Source organism: Sceloporus undulatus, chromosome 1 (genome assembly GCF_019175285.1).
Source record: "Sceloporus undulatus isolate JIND9_A2432 ecotype Alabama chromosome 1, SceUnd_v1.1, whole genome shotgun sequence".
Classification (NCBI taxonomy): domain Eukaryota; kingdom Metazoa; phylum Chordata; class Lepidosauria; order Squamata; family Phrynosomatidae; genus Sceloporus; species Sceloporus undulatus.
In genome coordinates this window covers 195883849-195908742 of record NC_056522.1, presented here as the reverse complement: position 1 = coordinate 195908742, position 24894 = coordinate 195883849, and the positions used below count along the sequence as shown (strand labels likewise).

General features: G+C 43.3%; 1 protein-coding gene across 2 annotated transcripts in view; it reads right to left on the bottom strand.

The window, feature by feature from the left end:
• CAVIN2 (caveolae associated protein 2) overlaps positions 1-17065 on the bottom strand; it is a 33609-nt gene extending 16544 nt beyond the window's left edge. Inside the window, exon 1 of one of the 2 annotated variants that reach the window (XR_006104995.1) lies at positions 16296-17064. Coding sequence is in view for 1 of the 2 variants with exons in the window: in XM_042478941.1 (XP_042334875.1) it covers positions 16296-16802 (507 nt within the window). In the remaining variant the exon portion in view is untranslated. Of the gene's footprint in view, positions 1-16295 lie in introns of both variants that reach the window. The other variant, XM_042478941.1, reaches the window with a different exon arrangement.
• Between the last annotated feature and the right edge of the window lie 7829 nt (positions 17066-24894).

Here is a 24894-nt window from a genome sequence, read left to right as displayed (position 1 = left end):
AGATGAGAAGGCTTTTTGTCTGGAAAGGCCTTTGCTGGATGAGAAGGGAAAAAACAAAAGAGCCCAGAATCTCATAGCAGTGCTTATAATATATTCTAGGGTGTGCTAAGTCTGTTCCCTGGGCACAGGCATGCTTGGCAGAAAAGGCTGTGTGGCTTCCAGAGCAGAATATTTAAGTTGTTCCTATAAGCTTGGCAGTATCTTTGCCCTGAGATGTATGACATAAAGTACCGGAGTAAGACTTTTTCATGAGCCAGCCGCTTCAGGCGCAGAGTCTGCAAGACAGCACTCTTCTGAGGTAGGAAAGCTGTGCCCAAAGGAGATGGATCACAGGCTAAACCTGAAATCTTTGGGGGGAAAAGTGTTGGACTATTGGGAAACCTGTGTGTTCAGTAAGTGCCCTTTTTTACTTGTCAAGGTGTATAAAATAGACCTTGAGATGCTGGTAAGTGTTCTTGTCTAGAACAATTCAGATCCCTTTGTTCTAGACAGGGACATATGAGGAGCTGTTGTCAGGACTAGTCCTACCATGGCAGACTGAAGGGGCAGATGTCTACAAGGGTGCTGGGGCAAAAATGGGCTGTTCTTCCTGAGCTAACTACTTGTTGTTCCTTCCTGTTGGAAAATGGACTTACATGTCCCACTCAGCTGGCCCTGTCCCCTCCCAAACTAGCTGGTTGCTTTTCAGAGGCTGTGGAGGCCATTCTCCCATCATCAGTGTTTAAATGAGATTCCGCTACTGGTTCAGTTGGCTTCTGAATATGAAATAGGAAAGCGGCCATCTTACAGAAGGCAGCAACATATCTTTTCATGGTAAAAGGCATTCAAAAGGGATTTACCATGCCTCCTTCTGTGAAGTACTGTATTAACAAGTGTTAGCTATGGTGCCATTGTCATTGTCTCTGAAAGATCCCCCACCAGTATCAACCCCTACGACTCTGGTGCCCAGAAGCTATTTGGCACATTTAGTCTGGCTGCTCAGCAAAAGCCTGTCAGACATGCAGAGAAAGCTTCTATAGTAGCTGGTTTGGGGTTTTGTCTGTAACCTGGGTATAGTGGGCCACTGACAGAATGAGGAATTTCCACAGAGTGAACATAATCGCTAGCTTAACCAATATTGTCTTGTCAAGTGGCAATAATACATTTTTGTCTTTAAACCTTTGTTCCTGGTTTGTCATCATGCCTAGAGTCTAACCAAATTGTCATCACCACATAACCAGGAATATTGGTGGTGATGGTTTGGGGTAAGATATCCTCAAACAGAACAAAGCAAGTCCCTAAATTATATGTATTTCTTCTTATTTTCCCCTCCATCACTAAAACAGGTCTATTTGATCTGCTGATTATGGATAGCCTAGAAAGAACTCCTAATAAAAAATATTTGTAAAAAAATCTTTATTAGCCAAAATTTACTACCATTGTACTGTTCCTATGCCCCGATTTAAATGGGCCTTTTTCGCCGCCCCTGTCACGTGCTAGGGGTTGGCCATCCATACTGGCCTTACCCCTAGCACGTGACGGGGGCATCAAAATGGGAGCGCCCTGTATATATGGGCACCGCCATTTTGATGCGACGGACGCCATTTGTGCACTCGGGCATCGCAAGCGCAACGCAAAAAGAACCCGCTTTTTGCGGGTTCCTTTTCCGCCACTGGGAAGCCTCACCGTTTGGAGGCTGAGGCTTCCCGCTGGTGGAAATGCAGGCGGCGACAGACCGCCCTTTTTGGGCGGTCTGTATCCCGCCTATAAGACTAAAGCTCAGAAAACCGTGACATCTCTTTTGTATCAATACCATGTTCTCTCCATTGCTTTTCTTCTGTTGCTTCCCATCAGTTGACTTTAACCCTTAAAAAAATCTGAATGACAAGAGTGGAGCATGATTTATGAGGCAAAACAGTTTCACTGCTAATAAACGTTTCTAGACCTAAAGAACAGATATGTTTTTGGTGATGGGCCTGTAGTGGAATTTGCTATCAGAAAAAGAGGGTTTGGTTTCAGAAGTCATCACTGGTAAGGAAAGGATAATTTATGTACCTTTCAGGCTTTCTTGTTTTGCCTTACAATTTGACTTCTGTCTTATCCACCTCATATTTTTCGTCAACTTTCCCTTTGCCATTGCATGTTGCAAAGAATTCCTAATTTAAAAGTAACACATCCTTGCAGAATGATAATACAGATCAAGTGACATTATGGGCCATTTGCATGAACTGGAGTATTGATCTGAGATTTCAGTGAACATATAAGATTTATATGCCTCAACACATTATTTGTTTTAACCATAGTTTATTACTTAAGGTACAAGTGGCATGGCAGCCAAACCAACCAATCATGGTTTGTCATCCCTATTTCTATTTTTCCTCATCCGTTTCTTTTGTGAGTTCCCATTTCAGGATGGGCAGCTCAAAGAAAAAGTAGGGACAGGCATGTTTGTGAGTCAAAAAGCATGATTTGCGGCTGATTAATAAAACACAGTTTGTTACCAGACACAGGTTTTCACATTGTAACAAACCAGGTTTGAACAATTCATGGCTTGTCTTGATTTGTAAGTGCAGTCACTATGGCAAAATATAGTTATCACACCGCTTTCAACTCATTTTAAATTCCATCCAAATAAAAGCTTAAGAAGTAATTAGCTTTACGCACACTGACATAAAAATGAACTCTAAATTTAAAGGAACTGCTTTCAAGCAAAAGTGTCTAGGACTGGGTTGTTTATACTAGCTTTCTTTGTTTATTCAGAGTTTCTATTTTAAAATAGCAGAGGCACAGAAAAGACAAAGCACTAAAAAGGAGAAAGCATGAGCTTGTGAGGATCTTTTCCCCTTCTGGTTTTATAATCCTGAGAACTGTGGGGTGAAGAGAACAATAAGCAAGGTGGAGTCTTTTCCTCCCAGAGGGAAAAGACAGGAGGTTAGCTAGTGATTTCTGCCAAAGACCTGTCTAATTTATTTAAAGTATTATCATCTAATGGCGTAAGAGGTATTTAACATGGAATCAGATCAAGCCTCTTTCTTTGTTAAACCTGGGGAAGTCAAACAGCTTTTGCCTCCATTTAAAGCTGTAGCTTTCCTATAACTAACTGGGATGGCTTGTATACTTGCTGCAAATTTAGATTTTGCATAGACCAGACCAATGCTTAAAAAGGGGATGGAATGCAACACTGTTGATCCTATAAAAATGCAAGTCTGGTTTTACAAGCACATATTGTTTTCCAAAAGAGCTGTGCTTCTGAATGAGCCAGATTGGTCCCCAAAAGTTTCAGCTGGCACACCATCAAGAGCAGCTGGTATTTATAACTAGGCAAGAGCTCAATTTTAACCAGCAAAAGAAACTGCCTTCCTACAAATCATAGAGCTGAACTAGAATTCTGAGAATGTTCTCTACACAAACATGGAGAGTGGAGTACAATGCTGCTGTTTACTCTAGAGTAGGGTGGGCAACTTCTTTTTTTCTTGGTGAGGGTTACTTGGTAAGCTGTGAACAATGCAACACAGTTTCTTTCTATATCTACCACTTCTTTCTCTATTTATCACCCCCTCCTTTCTCTTCTGCTCACCCAGTGGCTTGTCTGGGGAGGAACAGATCTCTCTTGCCAGTGGGATTTTGAATCCTTTGCAATGAGAACTTGAAGTCAGTCCAACGGCCACAGTGATGCCCACTGCTTCTCTGGAACAGAACTTGGAGGAGTTACTTTTTTGGACAACAGGCCACAGAATGTCACATGTGACATGGCCTTTTGACAGACTGGCCAGGAGATTCTTGGAGTTCTTGTCCAAAAAAGAAATTTTTCATTTCCAGAATCAATAAAGCAGTGCTGCTAACATCTTCCTGCTAACTACTTACATTAGCCATGTGTGACACTACAACACCTTGACACAAGCCTAGGAATGGTGCTTTTTCAATTTGGAAAAGCTTGTCCAATTTATGAAAGCTTTGCCCAAGGAGTTCAAGGTGCCTTATATGGGCCTTTACAGACCAGCCTGAAAAGCCAGCCTGGGGGCAGTCGGGGTGTAGCGCCCTCATGACACATGCCTGACTCTACCCCCATGGCACCCTGACGCTGCACACCACTCCAGACGGCACATGGTGTCACGGTGAGCCTCCAGCGCTACATCCAGATGACACAGCGCCTGAGGTTGCCATGGCCCTGATTCAGTTAGGAAAGGAGCAACTGGAGGCCGCCTCTTAGGGGTGATCTGTTGAGCCCTTATGTCTCTCCTCACTCCCTATTCTCACACAACCATATCCCTATGAGGTAGCTCATGCCCAGAGTCACCCAGTGAGTTTTATGGTCCAATAGAGAGGGAAGCCTGTATCTTCCAAGTTCCAGTATAATACCATAAGCACTAAACGATAGCTATGGATTAAGTGGAGATTGACTGAGATCTGTTGGGGATGCTTTAGCTTCAGATTTCCTGAACCAACCAAAGGGTTAAACTAGAGAGGCTACAAGGTGCTTTACAGTTCTGTGATTCGTGGTCCCAAAGCCCAACTCAACTGCTAATTCTGATCTTGGACCAATCACTTTATTTCAATTAATCTATCAGCTCTGGTGGCAGAGATATATGCTTCCTGCAGAGCACCCTCAGTTCCTTAGGGAAGGAAAAGCAGAATAACAGTGTAAGAGATAAATCAAGATATTCTCTGTTCAAGGGTGGGAACTATGAAGTCCTCCAGATATTGTTTAATATACCCACATTACTCACCATTGAGCGTACTGGCTAAGGCTGCTGGGTATCGCAGTCCAACAACATCTGGAGGGCCACACAATTCCCATCCCTGCTGTACATATTAGCATTTAAGACTTATCAAGATAATTGTATACTCTGGGAAAGAGGAAACTTTGATTCTCCAGATGTTTTGGATGCCAGTTTAGAAGCCACAGATAGCAATGTCTAAAGGCAAGAGATTGAGTGAGCTGTAATACAGAGAGCCAAAGGTTCCCTGTCCATGACATGTAGTGTATAGCTAACACAAAACAGGATCAAGAAATCCTCTGACTTATTTTCAGATCATGTAATGAAGTTATTGACCTGCTAGTTCTGATTAGAGTAGACTCACTGAAGCAATTGGATTTACCTATAATTTTCTTTTTAAACATGGGATTTGCATAGTGTTTCCTTGACTTTCCATCTTATGAGTTGCTTTTAATATGCTGCTTTTTATTTCTTCCTTCTCTCTGTGTAGCATTCAAATCCTTGTCCTTCTATGTCACACTGTTATTTTATATATGTTTAAATTTCAAGTAAGTTCTTACCTCCTTACAAATATTTACATCCAGTGTTATTTTTCCTCTTCTAAATATTGTGTACAAGGTTTAAAATAAATCAAATATTACACCTACACTCAGTCCTATTTGTCTTCTTTGCTTATTTGTAAATGTATATGATGGTAAACCTATCACCAATTACACCAGTTCTCAAAAAGTTAGCTACCTGTTGGTTCAACATTCAATTTGATTTCTACTATAAGTCTATTCTAGATGGGAGTAACTGACTCGATTTGGCCATAACCTCTGCAAGTGCAGAGTAAGAAGTTTTGTATATATACAGAGACTCTGTTGTCCAGCTTAGCTTGAATTGCAGGGTGGCTACCTCACCATGGCAGCAGAGGTGATGTAGCCATGGGTGCTGTGGCAATTGGGGATGGTGGTGGCATCAGAATGCATCTCTGCCAGAAGAGAAAACTGCCCTGTCAGCTTCAGAGCAGCTAAAGAATTGGTAAGGCAGCTTTGCTCCTGACAAATATGGCTTTTGCTGCACTGTCCCAATCCCTGTTGCTATGCACTACTCCAAAAACGCCTTATGCTGGTATAACTGACTGTTATGCCAATGCAACTCAACAAAACTATTTATTTATTTATTTCTCACTTTTCTCTTCACATAGGCCCCAAGACTCCGGCAGCTCTCTACATGTTAGCACTGTAGAAGAAAACCAATATACTTGTCTCTGTCACTTTCCTGATCTGGAAAATGTGCCTCCATGCGATTATATTCTAGCCTGAGCAACAATGAATGGGTCTTGTGTGTGGGCACTGATGTAGAAAATGGAACATCATCTGCCAGGCAGGAGGAGGGTGTACACAATACAAACATTTCTTTCAGCGCTCGTGCTTTTGATAATGTTGGATGGATCGGCAGCCAAATAAGTCTGCGAATAAGGAGGTGGGGAAATGGAATCTTCTAATAGATTCTTAATAAAATCGTGATATATCTGGGAATAGTGAGCCTGAATGCTTTCTTCTTTGTTCATTACACCACATTGTATGCTCTACTGCATTTTCATCATTCTCAACTTTATGGCAAAAGTTTTGCTGTTTTTCAGAGGAAAGCCAACACAAAACCCCAAGATTTAAGCTCTGGAGCCTTCATGAATGTACTAGGTGATGCTAGGCAAAGCTATTCTTTCTCAGAATGAACCCTATAACCCTATACCCAAAGCTATTAAAAAGAGAATTTTAATGACTTACAGGGTTGTTGTAAGGATTACAGAAAAAATATATAGGAAGTATTCAAACCTTCCTTATCACTAGATAAATGTAACGGTAACAACAATATCTGCTTGCATTAACTGTCTCTAGTCATGGATGTGACTATATGTCTCTAGTCATATAGGAAAAAGAGTTATCTGATGACTGAAAAAACATTATACAGTATAAAGTTAGTAGCTAATATACACCAGGAAACATTTGATAGTTTCAGCACATGCCATTAACTAGGGACAGGGGAAGATAGAAAGCAAGGCTACTCCATCAACTCTATAGAAAGATCAGCTTTATCAGGCTCCTCCCTCTACTGCCATTCCATCAAGATGCACCAGAGGGAAATGGAAAGCAAGGCCTTTCCATCAGCTCTGCTGAATAAGTAGCTCCACTTGATTCCTCTTTCAACTGTCACAAGGCATCAGCTGTGACAGAAGGAGAAGGAAAGTGGGCCCATGCCATTAGCTCTGCTTGAAAGACCATCTTCATGTAGCTCTTTCTTTTTGTTGAGCTGTGTTCCATTCCATCTGGTTAAGAATTTGTTCTTTCCTCTTCCTTCCTTTTGTGTCATGCCTTTTAAACTGTGGGCAGGGACTGCTCTGCTCTATTGATCAAGTATAAGCTATCCAGTGGAATGGTGGGATTTTAACAGACACAGAAACAATTAATAAATACTTCTGTAAGAACTGGGTAGTGATGACTATTTGACAGCATGGTAAAAACTGGTATAGTTACAAGGTTGACAAACATTTAAGTGGGTATGCTGTCTGCAACTCTTTAATCCAGACTCCCCCCCCCCCCCCAATTAGTAATCCCAAAATGAATAGTCTGAAACATATTGTGGTACCATGTTATCTTAAGATGTCAGTTGTTGTAACATTTTTTGTGGGAAGGGAATATTTAAAGCCACATCATAATCTGATGCCTTTGCTTATGCATAAATCAGGCACTGTCCTGACAGGCCAAATAAACAACAGAGGCCACATACCATGAAACATAAAGTGGAAAAAATGTTACTCAGTGCGCAGTGCAATTGGCAAAACCAATTACATTTGACAGCTTTGAGAGCCTCTGGCTAAGGCTGGAATATTTACAGAATTTGCTATCTTCTTTCCTCTCAAGATCTTAAAATGAAGGCTGCCTCTCATATTATACTAGAAAGAGTTGGGGCAACCTTTGGGACAGACTCTCTGAAGGACGAAAGCCCTTGAACTCTTTATAGACAGGAGATATAAATCCATTGATATCTTTTGGAGATGCTTGTGCATGCTGGTCTTAAAACACGGGAGTGACATATGTCACCCTAGGATTGGAAAAAATATACACATAGACCAGTGATTCCCAAACTCTGGTCCTACAGTTATTTTGGACTTCAGTTCCCAGAAGTGTTGACTGGCTAGGGCTTCTGCAAGTTGAAGCCCAAAAATTCCTGGAGGACTAAAGTCTGGGAACCACTGACATAAAGTGCTGGATGCAGACCTGCATCTTTGCTTTGCTGAATTCAGTGGAACTTACTGCCAGGTATGTGTGGACAGGATTGCTACCTTCTTGTGGCATTTCTGATTGCTAAGGGAATGTCAAGAATCCTACACATGCTTCTCCAGTGAAACAGAAGCACAGGAGGTTCCAGGACCTTGAACTGGCTGGAACAAAGTTGCTTATCGCTGGAAGCATGATACAACAGAGCTCAGTGTTCATTCCCACAGTTCACTCCTGAGATAGCACATACAAGAGAAGCTCTCTCTCCCTCCCTCTTTTTCTATCAAATTGCCTTATCTTTCCCCTCTTTGATAGCTTGTTAATTCATTACTTAACTACTTAGTTTTAAATTCTTTCTCTTTCTCCTCCCACACATGTTCCAAGTCAGTTTTCAGAGTTTCTTTCCTTAGAAAACAATCATCTGCAGTTTGGGTGTGGCTGATCATTTCCCCTTCAGTACTTGAAGAACGGCTGCTGAATAAAACACAAAACATCCCTGCATATTATAAGCTTGAGAGAACTGGCGGATGGTGTGTACCTAAATGTGTGTACGAATTCACTTGAGAGAGAGGGAGCTGTTGCTGCATTTTCCCTTCCTGAATCACAGGAGAAGTAACAGGTGGTATCAGCTGAACCCAGGAAAATGTCTCTATGTATTTGTAACATTTCTATTGTAACTCCAGGTACTCTACACAGCTTCCTCCACACTCAGCTTTATCCTCCCAAGAACCCTGTAATGTCAATGGGGCTGAGAGAAAGAGTGACTCCTCAAAGACTATTTTTGTATAACTTTGTAGCATCTTGTAGTCAGGTTGCGTGTGGGGCCCGAATCCGGATCTCTAAAGTCCCAGTCCAGCCTCTTAATCACACTGTCTACCCCACCCTACCACTACCAGGGTGAAGTGGTTAAATGGGTGCTGGAACAAGCTTCCCAGGCATTCTTCCTGAGCCTTTCCCCAACTGATGTCCGTTCCCAGTTCTCTGAGCTGGTGCTCCAGTGAGACAACGCTTCCTTGCCGATAACCTGGCTAGGTTCCTTGCCTTGCTGTTTTTAGAGAAAACAAATCTGGAGGCAGCCATTTCAAGCACAGAATATGCCCCTGCATCCCTCCATTGGAGTGCAGAATTTATTGGAAGGGGGAGTAAGCAGATGCCAAGAAAAGCCAATGACAGGTTTGCCTTAGGGTTGCCATAAGTCAGAAATGACTTAAAGGTACAGAAAAACGTGTGTGTGTGTGTATGTGTGTGTACATATACACACATACATAAACACATACACATTACTTTTCTAGCACCATTGTTCTCCAAATGCTATAATTAACCAGAAGTAGTCAGCCATCATCCTTAAGGGTATGTGTTACAAAATTACACATCACCAAAGTAGTCAATCTGTCAAAAGAAGACACCACTTCCCATACTTGGTACCTAAAGCATTAAGAATAGTTGTCCATTCAAAGAATTTCTCACAAAAATACCTAAATATCCGAAGTGTTTGTAGCAAGTAACTCTGGCCATGAATAAAAACCCAGGTAATGTTGCACATCTGAATAAGGCCTCCATAAACAATTGTCTCATCAAGACACTTTTACCATGGAACGCTTGGAATAACTTTTGTATGTAAACATGAATGCCACACTGTTTTCAGTGGCACTCTGCCCATAGGAATGTGATTAAAACACAATGTGGGTGTCCTAAGATCACACACAGGCAGGACTTGATTCTCTATTTAGGGATGCTGTTTGGTCAGTACATTAGAATGAAAGAAGTGGAGAAAAGAAGCTAATGTACTCCATGTGTAGTTTTGGAGGTGGTGGGGAAGAAGGGTACTAGTTTAACCCAGCTACTTGTTTCCATGAAGCTCCATTCATGGAATCTATTGATGGAAGATTGGGAAATGAGATAAAAGAATTCAGATACATTTGACAGGTGAAATCCAAAACCCAGATATATTAAACAGATGAAATCCAAATCCTATGCCTGCTAACTTACAAGTAAATCTCACTCTCTCCAATGTGGTTTATTTCTGGCTGAGTTTCCATAGAATCTCACTTGTACTTTGTACTGGGCTTAGTAGGACATCTTTCTGAGTGAGCAAGCTCAAGATCATGCTGCCAACAAGTGAAGCTTGCCTTGAAGTTTCTTGGGGCAGCTGCAAACATTTTAGATTCTTGTGGTCAGTTCATTTGGTGAATAGCAACAAACAGTACCATTACGTTTGACTTTCCTTCAAACTGGAGTTGTAATTCAATGTTCAATAAATTGGTTTTAATTGTTTAATTGATTTTATTAACCCATAAAGACATTTTCTTGTTTTATGGTGCTACAGGACACTGTTATTTCTGCTGCACAGTGGTGTAGCAGAGCCAGAGCTTGCAGGGTTAAAGTCCTGCAACTTTTTGGTTAGCAGGGGCTACACCATCCTCTGAAACTTTTATGGACTCCTCAGTTCCCCCCTCTGAGTATAGTGACTATGTCCATAGTAGCTAGAGGGAAAATGAATCCCCCCCCCAAAAAACACACCCATATTGTTATTCCTGTTGTAAAGAAAAGTACCTTGGGATAGTTTGCAAAAGGATCTTGCAGCACTCCACCACATGCATCTGAGGAAGAAGACTTAAGTCTAGGACAGCTCTTCAACCAACTTCTTTCAGTTAATCTCAAAGGTGCTGCAAGATCCCTTTCCACACAGATTTTCCAGACTACCACAGCTGTATCTTTGAATTCTACCACCACTGGAGTAGTTTGGTTTTGTGGAAGTAAAACCCATTCGCCTTACATAATAACTGCTGTTACTATGCATTTTGTACTTTCTACAACAGTGTTGCTATTGGAAAGATGATTATAAATGCTTGCAGTTCAAAATTTGCCACTATACCAGGGTTGCTGTAGGCAGAATAAGATGACCCCACCCTTTTGGATGTAAGATAATTAAAGGTCTGGAAACCAAGCCTTATGGGAAATGACTGAGAGAGCTGGGTATGTTTAGCTTGGAAAAGAGAAGTCTGAAAGGTGTAATGATATCCATCTTTATATATCTGAAAGGATGTCAGCTTGTTTCTGCTGCTTCAGATATTAGAACACAAACCAATGGATACAAATGACAAGAAAAGAGATTTCACATTAGGAATAAATTTTTGATGGTAAGAACTGTTGAATAGTGGAATGCACTGCCTTGGAGAGTGGTGGAGTCTCCTTCTTTGGAGGGTTTTCAACAGATTGAATGGGCATCTTTCAGGGATATTTTAGTTGTATATTCCTGCAGGGCAGAGGGTTGGACTGGATGACCCTTGCAGCCCCTTCCAGCTCTAAGATTCTAGGATTCTATAAGTATACAATAGAGGAGGTGCTATTGAAGAGGCAGCTGTTTTGACTGCATGAAGGAGACTCTTGGGAGAGGAACAGGGCATTTACTTTACTGAACCACTCACTGAGTTTTACTGTATCGCCTAGACCACAACATAATATATTTACCAACATTAAATTACAGACAGATGTCCAGGATACCAGAGTCCACATCTTGGGAAAGTACACAGCAGAGACTGAGGTTTCATTAGAGGACATGGCCCGTTGCAGAGTAAATGGGAAAACTTAGAAAGATTCATGCCGTGAAGATATTTTAAAACAACAGTTAAGAGAAATGGAGGGAGGCGAAAATAATTTGTCAGGATGACAAAGTTTGTTAAAGCACAGCTCATGTTTTCAGGAGTGCTTCTTAAAACAGCCAGGAGCAAAGTGTAATTGGGTTTTTAAACAAGAAAAGAAAATTATATTAGCTGACAAACAGGAAAGGGTGAAGTTTAAAACCTAGCCTATGATCTCAGCAGAGAAATTCTAACCAACTGGGAAGAAAACACCATTGATTTTTAAAAGGATATAGCTCCAAATGAGATTGCAACCTGCAACTGCTTGGAAGTCTGATGAACACATCTTATTTACCTCTCTGTAGGGCACAAAAATAGGAAGTACATTCCAGAAATGTAACTGCTATCCCTTTATATTATTTTCAGAGAAACCAAACAGACTGTATTTCCAAACAGAAAACCCACACAAAATGATGATTAAAAGCAAACAAAACTTAACCAAGCAGTGGATAACATGAAAGATGTTTTAAAAACTAATTTATTTACTAATGCAGTTTACAATTTGATCACTGAATATTTACAGCTGCAATGGTAAGCAAGTTTCTTTGGGAGTGAACACCACTGAACTCAACGGGATGTACTTCTGAGTAAACATGCCTAGAACCAAACTGTAATGCAGTGATGATGCCTGAGCTGTATATCGTTGCCTAATTAAACCAAACGGGGGGAGGAAAAGCAATAATTTGTTGCAAGGAAACTAGATAGGATTCAATAGAGAGTGTGTTCCAAGTCTCTGGGTAGGGCTGGATTGCAGTGCCAACATCTAACGGATCCTCGCCCACCCCAGAGCACAACAGTGTGGCCTCTGTTTGTCTAGTGGAATTTTGGAGGCAGAGAGTTTTGATGATTCATACCTATTTCAGTTTGCAGAAAATGGCTTGAACTAGACATGATACCTCAGCGTTGAGAGACTAGGATTCCTTTCTTTGTGTCTCAGTTTGACCCTGGCAAAGATCAAGACTGTGCCATTGAGCATGTGCTATGTAACCACAGTTCACATTTGATACGATCACAGAGGCAGTGACTCCCAGTCAGAACTGATCCCTGGGATTGATCCCTTCTGTTTGCTTCCTTTGCGCATGTTGGGAGGATGGAAGAAGTTGAGGGCGTGAAAGAGAGACCTTGAATGCATCAGGAAAAATACGTGGGGTCTATAGGGAAGGGAAGGAGGCAGCTGTTGATGTTATTATGTTTATGACTCAGGTTTCTGCCAAAAAGCTAGGGTACTGGTTGTGGTTCCCAGTGTACTATTTAAAATAGTGACCTGGGATTGGGGAGATCTAACTCCACACTGAACCAGAGAACTTCCTTGGAGATTTTGAGCCAGTCATGTTCTCGCAGCTTGACCTACCTCACAGTGCTGCCTTTGTGAGGATAATGTGGTGCTGGAAAGCATAAGGAGAGCCACACTAGCTGCTCTGGCTCATTGACAGGAAAGGAAAGGTGGGACATCTGTAACTCTAAAATAAATTCTGTCCTCCATTTTATCCCCTCAGAGGATTAGGATACATATTTTGGAAGGCTATCAAATGAGACAGGTAACTCAAAAATAAAGGCTTTCCTCGATTTTATCCTCTGAACAACTATATTTTCTTTCCAGGCAAGCATTCTCTGAAGATGCCAGGCACAGATTCTGGTGAAACATCAGGAAGAAACTCTTCAAGAACATAGCCACAGAGGCCAAAAACCCACAAAAATCTATGGATGCCAGTCATGAAAGCCTTCAACTTCACAAACTATGTGGTGTTCTGTTGGCATGTGCCTTCAAGTCAAGTCTGACTTAAGGCGAAACTGCTATGGGGTTTTCTTGGCAGGATTTGTTCTGGGAGGCCACTGCCTTCCCCTGAGGCTGAGAGAGTGTTACTTGTCCAACGTCACCCAGTAGGTTTCATGGCTGAGTGGGGAATAGAACCCTGGTCTCCAGGGTCATAAATCACTACAACAAAAGGGACAGGTTGGTAATCCATATTTTCTGAAAGTAGGCACATGGGGGAAGAACTTTTAGTTCCACTGTTTCTTCTCTGAGCCAGTGTGGCACAATAGTTTGAGTGTTGTTTTTTCAGATGGCGTAGGTTTAGCACCTTATTTATGGCCACTACAAATAGTCTACAGAAGTATAAAGAATGGGATGTTGTGTCATAACTAGGCACCTTATCACTTTAGAGCACAAAAACGAGGTTTACTCTCCCATCACAGTTGTTTTAAAATAAAGGGAATATTTGTTGTTGTTATTGTTGTTAACTACCCTTGAGTTGGCCCCTACTCATGGCAAACGTGAGACATCTCCAAGGACTCCCTGTCCTTTACTGCTCTGCTTTAGGTCCTGCAAATTCAGGCCCATGACCTCCCTCACTGAGTTGGGAGGTAGTGGTTTGAGTGTTGGACTACAACTTGGAAGATGAGGGTGCTTGGTGACCTTGGGCAAGCCACACTCTCTCAGCCTCAGGAGAAGGCAATGGCCAACCTCCTCTGAACAAATCTTGCCAAGGAAACCCCAGCATAGGTTGAAAAGGACTGGAAGGCCCCCAACCACAACATTTCCTCTCCTCCTGTGAAATAAGTTGCCTCCAGCCAGGGTGACCAGATATCCTAACTGCCAAGGAGGGCAAATGTAGGACCTTCCAGAAAAGTGGAGGACATAACCAAATCAATGTTCAAAACACTATAAATATCAGCACATGCTTCTGAGTCTTCTTGGACAGAAGGTTGAATTGAGGACATATCTTGGAAAAGGAGGGCATCTGGTCACTTTGTCCTGGGCAAGTTATTCTCTCTCACCCTTAGAAGATGGCCATGGCAAACCTCCTCTGAACTAATTTCCCCCAAAAAACACCAGGATAGGTTCACCATCCTTTGGAAAAGACTTGAATGCTCCCAACAAACATCTCCTCTCCCCCCTGGGAAATGAGTCACCCCTAGTCAGGGTGATCAGTTGTCCTACCTGCCAAGGAGGCCAAAATGTAGGACATTGCAGAGAAAAATGTTGGATACTACCAAATCCAAGCTCAAAATGCTCCTATAAATATCAGTGCATGTTTCTTTGTCATGCTCCCAATGGAGGACCTTTTGGAATTCTTCTTGCACAGAAGGTGGGAATGGAGGACATGTCCCTGCCTTGGGTGAGTCACACCCTCTCACCCTCAGGGGACAGCCATGGCCAACCTGCTCTAAATAAATCTCGTCAAGGAAACCCCATGATCTGCTGGCCATAATAGTTTTTTTGTGGGTTTTTTGGGCTATGTGGCCATGTTCTAGAAGAGTTTATTACTGAGAGGATAAAATAGAGGAGAGCACTTTTGGCCATCAGTTGGAAACATCTAGAAGGCACTCAACATCTCCTATCCCTCTGGTGAAATCGGTGGCCCCTAGTCAGGGTGATGAGATGTCCTAATGGCAAAGGAGGCCAAAGCACCACCAAATGTAGGTCACTCCCCCCCCCCCCAATGGAGGGCATGACAAAACCAAGGCTGGCTACACTCCTAGCGATATTAATGCATGCTTCTTTGTCAAGTGGAGGACCTTTTGGAATTCCTCCTGGACTGAGATGGAAGTCAGGTCTTGGCAAAAAAAGGTCTCTCACTCACTTAGCCTGGGATGTTGGCCATGGCCAACCTCTTCTAAATAAATCTTGCCAAGGAAACCTCGAGATCTATTGGCCATCAGTTGGAAAGTTCTTGAAGGCCTCCAACCACAACATCTTCTGTCCCTCTGGGGAAATGGGTGGCGACTAGTCAGGGTGATGAGATGTCCTGACGGCAAAGGAGGCTAAATGTAGGACCTCCCAGAAAAAAAGGAGGGCATGACCAAACTAAGGCTTGCAACACTCCTAGTGATATCAATGTTTGCTTCTTTGTCAAGTGGGAGACCTTTTTGGAAATTGTTCTTGGACTGAGATGGAAGGCAGGCCTTGGCAAAAGAAGGTTACCTACTCTCTCAGCCTGGGAGGTTGGCCATGGCCAAGCTCCTCTGAACAAATCTTGTCAAGGGAACCCCAGGATCTTTCAGGCCATGAGTTGAGAAGCTCTTGAAGGCCCTCAACCACAACATCTGTCCCTCTGCGGAAATGAGTGGTAACTAGTCAGGATAATGAGATGGAGGGCAGGTCTTGGAAAAAGGATGTCTAGTCTCCCTAGTCTTCAGCAAGTTATTCTCTCAGCCTCTGAGGATGACCATGGCCAGCCTCCTCTGAACCTCAGCTTGGGAGGATGGCCATGGCCAACCTCCTCTGAACAAATCTTGCCAGGATCTGTTGGGCCATCAGATGGAAAGGTCTTGAAGGCCCTCAACCACAACATCTCCTGTCCCTCTGGGGAAATGGGTGGTAACTAGTCAGGATAATGAGATGGAGAACAGGTCTCGGAAAAAGAAGGACGTCTGGTCCTCCCACTCTTGGGCAAGTTATTCCCTCTCAGCCTCAGATGGCCATGGCCAAGCTCCTCCGAACAAATCTTGCCAAGGGAATGTCAGGGCATGAGTTGGGAATGTCTTGAAGGCCCTCAACCACAGCGTCTCCCTTCTCCTCCTGGGAGCTGGGTGGCTCTTAGTGACTCTTCCCCCCAAACCCAATCTTGCCAAGGGAACCCCAGGATCTGTGGGGCCATGAGTTGGGAAGCTCTTGAGGGCCCTCAACCGCAGCTGGGAGATGGGTGGCCCCTGTTGCCTCTCCCCCCCAGCCTGTCCATCCCAATGCTGACCTGGAAGATGAGGACCTTGAAGTGGTTCCTGCGGAGGAGCTGGGCGTGGTTGTGCTCCAGGCGCTTGACCTGGGCGCACTGGCGGTCCATGCGCTCGCGGACCTCTCGGGTGTGGGCGCTGACCTTGCGGGACTTCTCCAGCAGCTTGGCCACCGTGTTGGAGGTGGAGGTGTGGTGCTTGCAGAGCTTGCTCAGGTCGCTCTGGATGCCCTTGACCGAGCCCTCCAGCTCGCCCTGGCGCTGCTCCATCCGCTCCTGCTTCTCCTGCACCGAGTCCAGCATGTGCACCAGCTTGTCCAGCAGGGTCAGCACCGTGATGGCGTTCACCTGCTGCTGCGGGGAGCCTTCCCGGAGGCTGGCTTCTCCCGGAGGATGGGGCTGCTGCAAGCTGGGGCTGCGGCTGCCCGAGGAGGGCACCGGACTGGCACTCCTGGCATCCAGGGGGCCTTCGGAGCTGGGAGAAACGTAGCCACTGCTCTTCTCGGCTTGCAGCCCATCTTCCCCCATGGTGGCACCTCCAAGCCTAGGAAGCTCTTGGAGCAAAAGGTGCCCAAAAGAGGGGCCCTAAGTCAAGCCCAGCCTAGTGGGCAGTGGGCAAAGCCTTGTCTGGGAGCCTACTGGAAAGTTGGAGGCCTCCCCACTTGCTGCCTCTAGGCTGGGCTTCCCTTCCCTCCCTCCTCTTTCCTCTCTTGCTTTAGGAGAGGAATGGCATATTTCTCGCATGACTTCATGGGCGAGGGCGGGGAAAGGCACACACAACACAACACACACACACACACAAGGCCTGGCCCAGCACCCAGAGCCTGCCATTGGCTGACCCAAGGCTGTCAACTTTTTGCCACTGACTCCCCTCCCTCCCCCTCCCCTTCAATGTTCTCTTCTCTGGGGCTCGGCCTTTCTCCTTCTTTCCTTCCTTCCTTCCTTCCTTCCCTCCTCTTCATGACTTGGATGGAAAGAATGACTGGCCCTTAGCCTGTCTCTGGCGGGAAGGGAAAGGAGGGAGAAAAGAAGAAAAATAAAAGGTGGAGAACATCTTCGTTGCTGGAGGGCGTTTTGAGAAATAAAACAGAAAGGTTGCGCCTTCTTTGGCATGTTTAGGAAGTTTTCTCACAGATACAAATAATATTTGTTTTTATGTATTTCTAATCACACTCCTCTCTCCTCCTTTGCTGGAGTTAGGGGCACAGGGCCCCAATAAATGTGGAAAAAGCACAAATAACAAAAGCACTGTTCTTTTTACCTCAGAGAACACCTCTCCAGGAATCTCTAAGTCCTCCAGTGCAACTCTATGGTCAACATCTGACAGATATTGACCATAAGAACTATGCAGGAGGAGCTACAAAGGCCTAGTGGAGTGGCTCTCTAGGAATTTCTAGGTGCTTCAGTGGGACTTTTGGTTAAAGTTGACCATAGAGTTGCACTGGAGGATCTAGGTATTCCTGGAGAGAACATATTAATCAAATCCGTGAATATTGAAATCCACAGAAGTCAAAGCCCCAAAGGTGGAGGAATGAGTGTACACTCATCCCTCCATATTTGCCGATTTGATATTTGCAGATGTGATTATTCACAGATTTGATTAATATGTTCTCTCTAGGAATATCTAGGTCCTCCAGTGCAACTCTATGGTCAACTTTAACCAAAAGTCCCACTGAAAGACCCAGAGATTCCTAGAGAGAATACTCTTCTAGGCCTTTGTAGCTCCTCCAGGGCAGTTCTTTGGTCAGTGTCTGTCAGACGTTGGCCACAGAGTTGCCCTGGAGGACCTAGAGATCCCTAGAGAGGTGTCCTCACAGGTAAAAACATGGTGTCTTTGTTATTTGTGGTTTTTCCATATTCACGGGGGTCTTGTGCCGCTAACCCTAGCAAATATGGAGGGGCAAGTGTATTTCATTTGTATGCTGCCTTTCTCCCAGGACTCCAGGAGGGACCCAAGGTGGCTAATAAAATATATTCACTGTATAACAATTGATGTGAGTGTCTTGTCTGCCTTCAGGTTGTTTCTGACTTATTATTACTGAGTTTTCCTGGGTAGTTTCTTCGGGGGGGTTGGGTTGTTGTGGCCGTCCTCAGAGGTTGAGAGAGTGTGACTTGCCCAGGATCACTCAGTGAGATTTTGTGGCCAAGCCAGGATTTGAACCCTAGTCCTCAGAGTCCAGTCCAGTGCTCAAAGCTCTACATCACGCAGGCTCTCTACAACAATTGGTACGCACCTGAAAGTCATTTGGATGTCTTCAAATAAGAAAAGCAGGTGTATAGTGTGTAGTAATGAATTCAGAGGAATTGCCACCAAAATAGCAGCATGCAAAGGGATCTTGTAGCACTGTTGAGACTAACTGTAAGGAAGAAGTTCCTAGCTTCCGTAGATTTAAGTCTGCTTCTTCAGATGCTATAAGATCCCTTTGCATACTTCTGTTCCAGACTAACATGGCTAGCTATCTGAATTCTGCCACAAACCTCCTTAACTATGGGGCTGCCCTGAACCCTTGGGCTGCCTGAAGTGGAACAGAAAACACTGCCCCTCCAGCATGCCAAAATCAAGGTGCCTGGTACCCAAAGCCAGCCAAGTTATTTTGGCACCTGAGGCAGAAAATACCACAAATGCTGCACCTCTCCCCATCACTGACAGGATTCAAAACACAACCAAAACAGCACATTAATTGTTTCAGGACACACCAAATCTGCTGTCTAATGTGTCTGCTTCATCCTTCCTAAAGACAGGAGGAGGATAGAATCTCCCGCCATAACTGTGGGGCTCAAGGATACATAGAAAGTGAAGGTAGGAGCTACTGCCTCTGTTTTACCACCAGCACCTGCCAGCTGGGGGAACCAACTGCCTTAAGCTGCATCTGCACTGCAGGAATAGTGCAATTTGACACCACTTGCACTGCCATGGTTCCATCCTAAAGAATCCTGGGATTTGAAGTTTTATATTTACCATTCTCTGAGAGCACATAGGATGGAGCCATGACAGTTAAATCAGTGTCAGACTGCACTATATCTGCAGTGTGGATGCAGCTTTCCATTTGGCTAATGATAATAAATGGCCTTGTAGGACTTTGAGATAAAAATGCAGTGTCTTGTGCAACAGAATGAGAAAGAGGGCCCCAAATACGGCAGAGCAGGCTTATAGCATGCAACTAGACTGCAACTTCTGGGTAGTTAGGGGTCCTATAGAAGATAGAGAACAAAAGTCCTCCGTTTGAAGGTGTTCTGGATTTGGAGGGCTGGGTAGCCAAAGGCAGCTTTAAAGATAAAGAACCATATGTCTAAGGTCCTCAAAGCTACCAGTTGTGATGTATTGAGGCCGCACTGCGGCGCATAGTGCGCCTTTTCTCTGGCTTTGGAAGGAGTGCGATTTCTGCGCTCCTTCCTTGGAGTGTCCGGGAGACACGTGGTTTGGCTGCTGTGGCTCCTGGACGCTGCAAGCGGCGGCGGCGGGAGAGTGCTGCAACCCGGCGGTTTGTAACCCGCCCTTGTCACCTCCTCCTATAGGCAGAAAGGTCACCTCCTCCTATAGTGAAATGTGTCATGTTTATGTTTAAATTACAGCAGTTTCCCCTAAACTTGCATTTTGAAATCTTAAATCAGCATATGCCCATCTGTTTTCTCCTTTTGCTCCCCTTCTCCCTTTTGGTTATCAGAAAGCCCTATCTTCCTTATTCATGTTCTATAGAACTGCCTGCTGGCAATACACACACACACACACACACACACACGCACACACACACACACACACAACTCTTATCTGCGGGTTAACTGCTACCTGATTCATTACAGGGCAACTGTTTAAAAATCACTTGGAAGGTTTTAAAATTGATTCATACTCATGATTAATCCAGTATGCTTTACAATCCAAGCAGTTAGGTGTCTAATTTGTGGAAGCAAAGTTTGAAGGCTGTGCTGTAACTCTCAGTTGCATTTTTGTGCGATATCAGAGCTGGATGGCATACAATGTATTGAATTAGCTGTTCAGCTTGTTCTGTCAGATTTTTACACTGGAATCTTGTTCTAGGTGTGATCTTTATATCTTTTTCTGAATTGCCCTTGAGGGATGGGGGTGGGAATGAGATAGACCAATTCCTTTGGGAAGATTCCTTCCTTTCCAAACAGTGATGGCTGATAGCTTCTGTAGCATTAGGGCAAAGTTTAAAGGAGATAGCCAAAGTAAAAAACAAAACAAAAACCTATTATAAGGGAAAGGGTTAGCCTGCAGGATAGAAACTTGGGTTGAGGCAAGACAGAGCTTCCCATGCTTGCAGAATAATGGCTTGTTATATGCCTCTTAAAATGAAGTGCAGAAGAAGAGGAATAGAATCACAGACCTGGAAGAGTCCAAAAAGGCCATCTAGCCCAGCCCCTTGCCATACAGGAAGACACAATCAAAGCACTCCAGACAGATGGCAATTCAACCTCTGTTTAAAATCCTCCAAAGGAGGTTCCACCACACTCTGAGGTGGCATATTGCACCTTCAAACATTTCTTATCATCAGGAGGTTCTTCCTAATGTTAAGATGGAATCTCTTTTTCTGTTCTTTGAACTCATTGCTCCTTGTCATAGTCTTTGGAGCAGCAGAAACAAGTTTGATCCTTCTTCCATATGACATCCTTTCAAATAATTAAACATGGCTATCATGCCAACTCTTAACCTTTTCTTCCCCAGAATAAACATATCCACCTCCTTAAGTGGTTTCCAGACCCTTCACCATTTTGGTTCCCCTCCTCTGTACGTGTTCCAGGCTGTCTATATCCTTAAATTGTGGTGCCTAGAACTGGACACAGTATTATTGGTGAGGTCTTTGAATAAAGTGACACCATTACTTCCCTTGATCTAGACATAATGCTCTTATTGATACAGCCTAGAATCACATTCGCTTTTCTAGCTGCTGCATCAAGCTGCTGACTTGTTCAGATTGTTGTCCACTAAGACTCCTTGATCCCTTCTGCATGTCATGTTATCAAGCCAAGTGTCCTCCATCCTATCTCTGTGCATTTCATTTTTACTGCTCACGTGTAGTACCCTACATTTCCTCCTGTTGAAATTCATTTTGCTCCAGCTTTCTAATCTGTTAAGATCATTTTGAATTCTAATCCTGTCTTCTGAATTCTGGTCCTGATATTAGCCACCCCTCCTAAATTAGTGTAATCTGCAAATTTGATAAGTATACCCTCTATTCTATAACCCAAGTCACTGATAAAGATGTTGAATAGCACTGGGCCCAGGACAGAACCCTGTGGCACCCCACTGGTCATTTCTCTCCAGGATGAGGAGGAACCATTGCTGAGCACCCTTTGGAGTTCCGTTGGTCAATCACTTACAGATCCACCTAACAGTTGCATCATCTAGCCCACATTTTACTAGTGTGTTTGCAAGAATATCATGGGGGACCTTGTCAAAAGCCTGACTGAAATCAAGATATGCTACATCCACAGCATTCCCTTCATCTACCAAGCTTGTAATGCTCTATATAAATAAAAGCAATAAGATTAATCTTTTTGAGAAGCCCATGTTGACTTTTAGTGATCACAGCATTCCTTTCTAAGTGCTTACTGTCTGTTTATTGATCTGCTCTAGAATCTTTCCTGGTACTGATGTCAGGCTGATTGGGCAGTAATTGTTTGGGCCTTCTTTCCCCCACCTCCTGTTTTGAATATGGGGACAACATTTGCCCTTCTCCAGTTTGCTGGGATTTCTGTTCTGTAGGAAATCTCAAAGATTATTGCCAGTGGTTCTGAGATTACTACTGCCAATTCTTTTAACTCCCTTGGATGTACAGTGGGCCCTTGGGATCTGCTGGGGTTTGATTCCAGGAACCACCCCCACCCCCCACCCCAGATACCAAAATCCACCAATGCTCAAGTTCATAAAATACAATAGATAGTGAAATGGTGTGCATTATGTACAATGGTAAAATCAAGGTTTGCTTTTTGTAATTTATACATTTTGGATTTTTTCAGATTGTTGGTGTTTGAATCTGTGAATAAAGAATCAGTAGATACAGAGGGCTGAGTGTAGTTCACCTGGCACTGGGGACATGTATTCATTTAGGACTTTATCACATGAGGCTAGCACAGCAGAATTTCTGCAGGATAAAAGTGTCTTTTGCTGGTACTCATCACATGACATTGTGTCCATCCTGCTGCTCCTTTGCATTCCATCAATTCCTGGAGTGTTCCTTTTCATTGTTGGGTAAAACCTGACAATGCCGCCCAATCGTGTTGCTTTTCCATTATGAATTTCCATGTGCTAAGTGCGCTGAAGTTCTGCTTTTCAGTAAGTTATATGTGTGAGTGGCTGTGATTCTACTCCTCCACCCAGCTCCCTCTCCCTCTCATTATTCTCAAGAAAGCTCCTTTCCTTTCTCTTTCCATTTTCCCTTTCTCTTCTTTTTAATTTCATTGTATTGCCATAATTGTACAATTGCAGAAAAATAAAAATAATAAAAATGAAAAGGCATGCTGGGTAGGGCATAGGGCAGGAAGACAGGGTTATGGAGGCCATGTGGAAGATAAAGTGTAGAACCATAGCTTGCCTTAGCACCTTAGCACTATTGCAGAGTATCACAAAAGTGTGATAACGAATTTCTCCAAATCAATATTTTCCATTTCCTTAAACTAACATGATTGCAGTGAGACAGCAGGCTGGGATGATAAATTTCTTAGAGTAGCCAGGCATTGCTATACTACCCTGGTGGCGCAGTGGGTAAATGCCTGTACTGCAGCCATTCACTCAAAACCACAAGGTTGCGAGTTCAAGACCAGCAAAAAGGGCCCAAGCTCGACTCAGGCTTGCATCCTTCCGAGGTCGCTAAAATGAGTACCCAGACTGTTGGGGGCAAATTAGCTTACTTGCTAATTAGCTTACTTGCTGTTCACCGCTATGATCTTTGGAATAGCGGTATATAAATAAAACAAATTATTATTATTAATTATTTTACCTATTGTGTGCTTCATTTCCCCTACTGCATCATCTGCTCCATTTTCCCCCAGATTGAGCACTGTTCTCTTTTTGGGAGAAGACTGAGGCAAATAAAGTGTTGAGTAGTTCTGCCTTTTCTCTGTCTCCTGTTAGTATTTTGTCATCTTCTCCATGCAATGGACCTACCATTTCCTTGTTCTTCCTTTTGCTATAGACATGACCAAAAAAGCCCCCTTTATTGTTTTTAACCTCTCTAGCAAGCCTGAACTTGTTCTGAGTTTTAGCTTTTCTGACTTTCTCACTGCATGTGCTGGCTATTCGTTGGAATTCCTCTTTGGTGATTTCCCTCTTTCCCCATTTCTTGTGCATCATGTCTCTTTTGAGTCTTAGCTCAGTTGAAAGTTTTTTAGACATCCATCCTGGTTTCTGTAGACATCTCCTACTTTTCCTCCTCATTGGAACTGTTTGAAATGTTGCATATAATACCTCACTTTTAACACACTCTCATCCCTCATGAACACCTTTCTTCCTTTCTGCCAATGGCATTGCTGGCAGTATTTCTCTAAGTTTACTGAAAACAGCATTTTTAAAATCTGGAAAATGTTTGTGACTATGCTTGGCTTCCCCTTTCCATTGTATAAGAAATTCCCGGAGAACATGGTCACTCCCACCTAAGGATTCTGCCACTTGCACCCCATTAACCAGGTCATCAGTGTTGGTTAGGATTAGACATAAATAGCTGATCCCCTTGTTGCCTCTTCCACTTTCTGGACAATGAAATTGCCTGTAAGGCAAGAAAGGAATTTGTTGGACTTTATTTCTTGGCAGAGTTTGATTTCCAACAAATATCAGGATAGTTGAAATCTCCCATTACTACTGCACTGTTTGCTTCTGAAAGTTTGGTGATCTTTTCCAGGAAGGCATCATCTAAATCCACAGTCTGAGTTGAGTGTCTATAGTAGATCCCCACAATTACTGTACATCACTGTTAATCAATCAATCATTTATTATTGCAGCATACAGCCAGTACAAGATAAAATACAATAACGGTGACCAAACATCTGTGTAAACTTACAGCGCTTTATAAATAAAGGTTAATAATAATAATAATAATAATAATAATAATAATAATATAAACAACACACTCAAAATGACCTTTTACAAACAGGTACAAATATTAGCAAGAAATCTAGAATAAAATAAAGCTCATTGTCATGTGTCAGTTAACAGGAGAATGTTGTTTCACTCCCCCTCAGTTTTTACCCTTATCATATAATGCTCCTCCTCCTTCTCCTTTGCTGTTTGACCTATTTCTTTGAAATAGGTTATTCCCCCTCTATGGAGTTTATCACATGGGGGAAAGCCTGTGCAAAAACGGGATTTAAAAGGTAGAAAAACCCCACAAAAGTGGGTTGATTTTCACACATGTCATACCTGAATGGAAAGTAAACAAAAGCCGTTCCTTGTTACTTTTGGGATTTTGTCTACTTTCCCTCCACTTCCTGTTTGGGTTAACATTAGTTTAACAATGACATTGTGTAAAAATCAACCCACTTTTGCAGTTTTTTTCCAATTTAAACCCCCATTTTTGCATGGGATTTCCCCCGTGTGATAAACTCCTATTACTACATTCCAGTCATGAGACTCATTCCACCAGGTTTCAGTGATGCCTATTATATT